The 8,444-nt window shown below is 35.5% G+C and overlaps 1 protein-coding gene across 1 annotated transcript; it reads right to left on the bottom strand.

Annotated features, from left to right (window-relative positions):
• LOC107626231 (external alternative NAD(P)H-ubiquinone oxidoreductase B2, mitochondrial) lies at positions 3,022 to 8,444 on the bottom strand. Its single transcript, XM_016329066.2, has 10 exons — positions 8,142 to 8,444; positions 7,486 to 7,747; positions 6,252 to 6,458; positions 5,854 to 6,104; positions 5,024 to 5,246; positions 4,806 to 4,910; positions 4,082 to 4,354; positions 3,865 to 3,986; positions 3,615 to 3,734; positions 3,022 to 3,512 (listed from the first exon to the last, which is right to left on the bottom strand). The coding sequence occupies exons 1-10, from the start codon at positions 8,231 to 8,233 to the stop codon at positions 3,425 to 3,427; spliced, it is 1,743 nt and encodes a 580-aa protein (XP_016184552.1). The 5' UTR covers positions 8,234 to 8,444; the 3' UTR covers positions 3,022 to 3,424.

Raw genomic sequence — 8,444 nt, 5'->3', positions numbered from 1 at the left:
TTCACCCAAATAAGTTCTTATAAAATTGGGCAGCTAAAATTTCATCTCATATGTTGCACTAAAAAATTAGGGCACAGAAAGGTGAAGTTCCACCCATTGAATTAAAAAAAAAAGCTACCTGGCCATGGGAACTGTCGCATATAGCATATACATTGTGGATTCATGTGGGGGTGGTGATGGTGGGGACTTCACTCTTCATTTATTGGGTAGGGTTAGGTTAAAGAAAGCACATGCACCCAACCTTCTTTGGAATTCTATTATATTTCCCCATATAAGATGTAAAGATCCACTGTGTAATCCCAAGATTATCAATTATTTAGGGTAAATTTCTTAGTGCTATCAAGGATCTGCGGCTAATATAAAATCATAATTGGTAGCAATATGTAAATACTGCTAACGTTTGCAAGTTGGTGCCTCCACTATAACGTTGGTCAATATATTCCTATCAAATCATTCTTGTAACTTAGTCTTTAAAAATGATTTAAATCACTATTTAGCAAAACTAGTGGTGCCCCTTCTCTCTTTAATTCAATCACTATTTAGAATGTATAGGGTTTGAGTAAGAGTTAGGTAACACAAAATTGGAGGGAAAAAAAAAACTTCACCAACATTGTGGGATAAGGTTGAATGGTTGATCAAAGCTAATTGGATTGCAAGTCTAACTAATACCAACTCATCAATAATGTTGGTTGGCAATCATGGTGATTATAGATATTATAAGATCAAGCCTCTCTAATTGAGGCTCCAAAGCCTTCAGTTTGGTGCAAAAGATAAGATATGAAATGAAATGACTCATTGGATGGATCAAGTCCTTAAATGAAATACACCAATACAACCAGTACCCTTTCGAAATAAATAGTACTACTCAGTACAAATGTATTATTATAAAATTGTTGATCCCAAAAGGTAAAATTGAAGATAAAAAAAAAAAAAAAAGGTAATTGTAAAGGGTTGTTGATCACTTTCAACTGAAGTAGACCCGTACCCATTTGTTCCCCAAATTTTAAGAAGGCCATGTTCTAAATTCTAATACTTATGCCGAACCGTCCCCTTCTTTTCAATAATCTATGTCATGTCTAATCTATACTTTTGCCTAAGAGTTATATTGTGGCTTAGTCCGGGTTCAACACGTGTCCATTTTCAGCTGTAGGATTAATTGGCCCCCCTGATATAATTAGCCATTCATCCCTTTCTATCTTCACCTCTGAAACAGTACTGCTGCTCATGCGTATTGACCTACGTTTATTCTATATATGTTTTACTTTTTACTTTTATTTATTTTATGAAAATTAAACTGCTGCAGAAAAATTGTTATTGAAAGCAATTATATTATAGAAAAATTATCAATATAATTGAGATCAATAGGTAAAAGTATTAGGATATCAGTTTTAGATATATTTAAAAGAACTCTTTATATTATAAATTAAGGTATAAGACATCTCAAAAGAAATATAAACACTAATATACTTGATACACTTAAAATTTTTTTCTGAAAGTTAAAACTAACCATAATTATTGGCCATTGAATAGTCAATTATCTAAATTACTTAATATTTTTTGTACTTTTATGTCTAAACGTGAGAGTATCTCTACAAAGTACTAATACCTCACCTTTTCTTGGCCTCTAAGTTTGTGTTCCATTTCTTTGTTCCAAATAATTTTCCATTACGGTAAAGTATTTAATACACATGAAGAAAAGTTTTCCCATATGTGGTGAAATATTCCTTTGAGATTCCCATAATGTGGTTGATTAATATGCACATAGGTTACACAACAAACTGGATTCTATGACAAACGGTATAGTCCAACGAATTTGTAACATCCTCTTAGTTTCTGCCACCATCAATATTCTTTCAGTGCATTGACCCTTCATGTTATTAACAAATAAATCCCACTGTCTGTGACTGTGATAATGATAAGACCCTATTGATTAACAACCACTTTTTCATGAAAATTGGCCTCACATACACTGAAAGTGGACAAATTAAAGCTCCATCTGTATATGAACATGACCCAACATATTTCATGGTTTACGGGGGATGTTTATTATGTCGGCGAAGCCAAAAGCCCAAGGGGGATTGTATTCTCTCACCAATGCACAAAAGCATCACCATATTTTAACTAGCTAGGTAACAGTAACACCCACCGCTTAAAATTGTAGGAACCAATTTATTGAAGCTATAGCGACGTCGTATTTACATTAATTAAGGCACTGCATATCATGTGTGATATTTGACAGGCTGATTTATATATACCAAAGGGGACACAGGGTAACTTCTTTATTCAGTTATCAGCGGATTTTACTGTTAGATTGAATCTGAAAGTCAAACTAGCTTCTGGCTATAGTTTATGGACATCATCACTGCATCGGAGAATCTAATTTAGATGTACAAAATCAATCTATTATTAAGGATTAACATCCAATTCAAAAAAAAAAAAAAAAACCTAAATAATCAATTCGATCGAGTAATATTTAAAATTTCTTTATTTTTTCTTTTCTATCAGAAAGTATTTTTTGGTGGTTGAACGGTAGATGTTTATTCTTCTTTAACCAAGTATCTAAGGTTTAAAGCTCATCTTGAGCATGAAAATACTTTAAAATTTTGGACCAGCTACTCCATTTATTAAGATATCTACGATGTAACGAAAAATTAATCACTGAAGCGGTAAGAAAATATTCCAACTGTGAAACAAAAGTAGAAGAATGATATAAAGACTTGGGATTTCATATTGGAACGCAAAGGTATTTAAAACTAGAATATGTCATCCTTCAAAATCAGCTTTTCAACTGTCAATTCTTGAAAACATGTTATCGTAAGACGTAAACGGTTGATTAAATTGTTATTGCCAAAGCACGCCGCATCAATCTATTATGCTATAGAAGCAGCCTATTTTTTGTATTTGTTTTAACGTAAATTTCAGACAATTCGAAGGGATGAAATTCAAATCCTCAACAAAGCAAGTACGTTTGCTGACTAATGCCTTTTTTGACGATTCATTTATGGATTAACACACAAGATATGAGAAACAAAATAATTCATTCCAGACAGAGAACTCATCTGTGTCTCCGTTAACTTGATTGTTATTTCCTTGAGCAACAAACTCAACAAATGGGAATACATAACATAACTATAGTCTTTATTCATCGCATGAATGATAAGGCCTAAGGCCTTTGAAAGGCTAAAGTCACCAAGCATCTCCGAAATACAACAGCAAAACTCGGAGACCCACTAATGCTGCGAGTGGTAAAAAGCATGATGAGAGAAAAGAGCAGCTGTGCCTGTGACATGGGAACTGCTAGTGCATTTATTCAAAGAATCAGGAATTGAACACACCAATTTTCCTACATCAAAGTAAACTCAAGATTGAACAGCCCTGCAATATTGCCATTACAGTTTTGACTTAAAGATTTATGACGATGCTCTCAGATTTGACTTGAGTCCCTTCCAAAAATAAAACGCCTTGTCCAGTCTGATACAACTAATGCCCGTGTGCGCCAGCTAACTTGCTTGCTGTTCAAGGCAAACAAAAGCATTAATAATTCAGTATTCAGAATGTCTTAAGAGCAGTTTTAAGGATATAATAATGAGACCAAAAGGAACACACAACAATACCTTGCATAGACAGAATACCAAAGCCATTGAGTGCTATGACCAATTGAAACCCAATCACCAGGAAGCTGTGCAGCTGCCTGCTCTCCTCCCAGAGGAGCAAATTGACCTAAATGCTTGTACCTTGAGGCACAATCAACCATGCACTAATAAGTAAATCCTTCAACTATGGAGACCCTTTGATCATATTCATCAATGTATAAACATAAAGAGAATGATAAAAGAACTAAGAGCAAGTAAGCTAATATGATACCTGAAGGGTTTGAACCTATGGCGTCCTTCTCCCCTGAACCTGATAGGACCCTCTGGATTCTTTTCACACTCTTCCATCCGATTAAAGCACTTGGCAAGGTAGGTGCCTTGCTGAGATGCAACCTAATACGAGCGTGCCAAAAGAAACATAAGTCATGTCACCGAGGAGACATCATCAGATAGAAAGCCTACAGGCAACTAATTAACATGCCATGCACCTGTGCTGTAGCAGGAAGAAACTTCATTTGAGAATCCACTTTAGAAAGTGCAGTTTTTAGTTCTTCGATACTCAGCTCAATAGATTCCTTTGCAACATCTCCCTTGGCTTCTTTCAACAGATCAGCAATATCATTCATTTGTCTAGTCTTCAGATACAGTTCTACCTGAGGGTATCTCTCACAGATATCATCCAATACCTCTTGAAATTCTTTGACCGTGAGGGTTCCTGAGTTGTCTTTGTCCGCCTTCTTAAAGATTGCCGCAATATCTTCCTACAATGCCGAGAACGAAATTCACTATTAAAGAAAAAAAAGATTATTTGAAATTCAAATAATTGTCTTTCTCATACTAAAACACAAGTCCCAGATATTGAGTGAGTGCATCTTAATTTAGAATGCATTGACAGATTCACTTAACTTTAAAAAGAACAAATACAGCACAAATTTATTCAGCAAGATGAGTTTTAATAAAGACTTACTATGTCTATCACTCTACAAAAGAAAAATAGAGATTTTACTATTTCATCAAAATTATGTAGCTGTGTTACACACTTACACTAATGATGGAGAGAACAACAAAACTGTGAAGAAATGCCAAATGTAAACCTAGTATAATTGAATCCAATTACTCAGTCCATATCAATGGAATAGGCAAATGGCAATATACATACTATTAGTAGTGCTAAAGTGAATGAATAAATTATGGAGAAATAGTATGAGATACCATGACTTTTCGCTGGTTTATTGTAGCACAATCTCCAAGTGCATACACATTGTTGGTTCCCTCAACTCTCAACCATTCATCGGTAGCAACAGCACGCCTGTTAATCTGCTTAGAATGGTACGTGTCAAGTGAATAGTACTAAAACATATAAGCTTCAAGAGACAAGGTAAAAATCATAAATCAGAATAAATGTAATGTCAAATTTCCCAAACACAAACCTGGCCAATTTGTGTCATAAAATCTCTAATAAATGGACGAGTCCCAATGCCAGTTGACCAGACAGCCATTCCATATGGCATTGTAGTGATTTCTCCTCCATTTTTCATTTCTTTAGTCGAAATTTCTTTATCAGATACCTTCACAACCATGGATCCAGTTTTCACATCGATGCCATCTCTTCGGAACTTGTCCTCAGCAAAAGAAGTGATTCTTTTGTCAAACCTGAAAAATGAGCAAAAACACACATCACCTTTGATGAGAGTTTTATGGTCAGATTAGGTATTTAACAATGAATGCAACAACAACTTCATAACTTTTATGAGCATTGCCTACTTTATATGAAATAAACCTACCATTATTAAGGAACAAGAACCATTCTCATTGTCTATCTCTTCAAAGTTCAAATAACTATCTTAAATTCTTGTAGTTGTGTTGTGCTTCCAAGATTTTTACTATGTAAAACACAAGATTGTAAGCAGAATGTTATATATGTTTCCAATTGTTCCCTCTTAAACACTTCGGCTTGTCAACTTTTCAACCCAATGATTTCACATCCTACTCAACACTATTAGCTGGTTTCTTTGGGTCTAACATGTGCATATCAGGTACACTACAACACCTTCTATTGAACCATGTCATTATGTTACTAAAATCACATAAGTTATTACCAAATTTTAAACAAACAAAACCACCACCCACATATATAAAAATCCATGATTTAGTTCAATACTTCGGATGCCTACTCATAAAACGCAAATTGGATGGTAAGGCATTGTTCATCAATTTGCTAATAATGAAAGCAAAGGAATAATGAGAGTTAGATGCTCACATGCTCAAAATATGTTCCCCTGCCTCCAGAAGCGTAATCTTAACCAAATCTTTTATACCGGGATATAATTTAACCAAGTCTTCATTGACGAAGTCATGAAGAGAGGCTGCAAACTCCACCCCGGTCGGACCACCTCCGACAATAGCAAAATGAAGGATTCTCTTCTTCTCTTCCTCACTTACACTAGGCAAGCTTGCCCTCTCAAAGCAGTCAATAACTGTTCTTCTGATCTTCTGTGCATCTTCAACTTCCTGCACAGTGTAACCCACATCCATGAAAATATGAAAATATAAAATAATAAAAAAAAAAACACATGCATAAACAGAATCCAGTCACATTTTATACGTAAGAGCCATGGGACTTAATGGCTTTCAGTACGAGGTTAGAAAGGGACCAACCTTCAAGAAATGGCAATTCTCCACCACCCCGGGAGTATTGAATGTGTTTACATTTGCTCCCACGGCTATGATCAGGAAGTCATAGTCCACAACAAATTCATCTTTTTCATTCGAATTATTGCTTATACTTGATCGACAGTAAACTTTCCTGTTTGCTGCGTCAATCTTGAGACATTCTGCTTCACTGAAGTCTACTTTCACATTTTTCTGCTAGGAGGAAAACGTGAAAAAGCTGGCATTAAGCAGGTTTCTATACCAGTAACCTAATTATCAGAATATGTGTAAATTTATTCCAAGGTGATAATCGATGATTTGACATATTTGATTAAATTGTTTTTAACAGTTTTCAATTATCAATTTCATATGGAAACAATTGAATTGGACTTTCCACCTTATTCTAATAATAAATATCATCATCACACAAACATTGTCCTAATACAAGAGTGAAGTCAAATTACAGTGACAAGACCCTAACATAAGACCAAAGCGCTTTGTATTCATAATTTTATAATAATAATAGTAATAACTCTAGAAAGTTAAAACAATGTGTATAAACTTATATAGCAAATATGTATATACGCGTATGTACTTTTCTCAAGACTCTAGTGCTCGGTTTAGAAGAAGTATAGGGAGCCAATGGAGTATTTATACAATGTGTACAATGAGGGTTTAGGGATGTTCGATTCAGTAGGATATCAGATGTTTATTATCCTGATACCCGGATGATTATTCTAGATAGTATAAGTGTAATGTGTTTGAGAAATTAGTAGTATTTTACTCTAGATGTTCATTTTTTAACTCATATTGAGCTAAATAAATAGCCCATTGTACAAATACTCCATTGGCTCCCTAGCGAGATTCCTCGGTTTAACATAAGAATGTAAGATGAGTTGGCCAATCAAAACCGTTGACAGCCATTAGCTATTCTAAACAAATTTGCTCCCAATAGGACTGAATTAGTGAAATGGAATAATAGTAGTATCTTAAATACAATCATAATAATGATATTCGCACATAATCAGAAAAAGTATATACCTGAATTTTATATTAGTCGTGTATAAAAACTTATTAAAATTAAAGGTGAAAAATCAGGTGCAGTCGACTTCACGTAAAGTTGATAATTAACAATCGTTAGATAAAAATTTAGTCAAATTATCTAATGACTCTCAGTTATCAACAATGTAAAGTAGGCTATACTTGAGTTTCCACCTAAACTTAATTAACAAGTTATTACCTTCCTAAAGATGTTGCGAACGGGTTCAACGATGCTACGGGCCTCGACGGTGCCGCACGTGACACTAGGAAGCAAAGGCGTGAAGGCAAAATAGTTGCGAGGAGACACCACGTGGACCTCATATCTGGGATTCTCCAGATTCTTCAAGAAGCTCGTCCCTGCCCAACCTGTCCCCAGCACCACCACCTTCTTCTTCTCCTCCTTCACTACCGCCGCTTCCGATTGAGCTACCGCCTCGCCGTATGCCAAAAGTCCACCACCGCTGCATCATATACAACAAATACACTCTTCAGTATTCAACTCTTCATATTTTATAATTTGTGATCTGAATCTGACACATCTCAACTACATAATTCTTGCTTGTTAGATCTATTCACTCAATGTTTTAGTTTATTTTCCAATTTATAATTGCAAGGAATCTCAATAAGAGAGCATGGTTTGGTGCAGAGGATGGGAGTAGGACAACGGATCAGAGAATAATTAGCAAAATTGATTATGTTTAAATTAAAATCCGGCTTTGGTGAGTATATGTGGATCTACCTTGGAAGAGAAGAAACGTTGAATCCATGATAATAGAAATGAAAACGTCAAGTGGTAATAGGAATAAGCAAGAGAAGAGGGAAAAGGAAAATGGAAGGAAGTAGATGGAGAGGTACCTAACGGTGGTGCAGAGGAGTACAAGCTTGAAGTGGGAGTCGTAGCCATGGAAAGCTTTAGAAAGACGCTGGAAGAAAGTGAAAGTGCGCATTGTGGTTGTTTGGAGCAGCGAAGATCGGGGATTCCAAAATTCCGGGAAGTTGAAAAGCGAGAGGGGGATGTTCTGACGGGTACGTAATTACAAGAATGTGTGAGAGAGAATGGGGTCAACCGTCAAAGAGAACGAGGGAGGGAAAGAACCAGAGGAAGCTACCAAGCACAAAAATTGGAACTGCGTCTCTTCTAGGCTTTCGCCTTTTCTT

This window comes from Arachis ipaensis, chromosome B02 (assembly GCF_000816755.2).
Source record: "Arachis ipaensis cultivar K30076 chromosome B02, Araip1.1, whole genome shotgun sequence".
NCBI classification, from domain to species: domain Eukaryota; kingdom Viridiplantae; phylum Streptophyta; class Magnoliopsida; order Fabales; family Fabaceae; genus Arachis; species Arachis ipaensis.
Note: the sequence above shows the minus strand (reverse complement) of the source record. Positions and strands in the feature narration are given on the sequence as shown.

Coding starts and splice junctions, on each gene's coding strand:
- LOC107626231 (XM_016329066.2), bottom strand. CDS start 8,233: ATGCGCACTTTCACTTTCTTCCAGCGTCTTTCTAAAGCTTTCCATGGC. Junction 6,105..6,251: donor AGAATTGCCATTTCTTGAAG/GTTGGTCCCTTT, acceptor TACACTGTGCAG/GAAGTTGAAGATGCACAGAA. Junction 4,355..4,805: donor TAAACCAGCGAAAAGTCATG/GTATCTCATACT, acceptor TCGGCATTGTAG/GAAGATATTGCGGCAATCTT.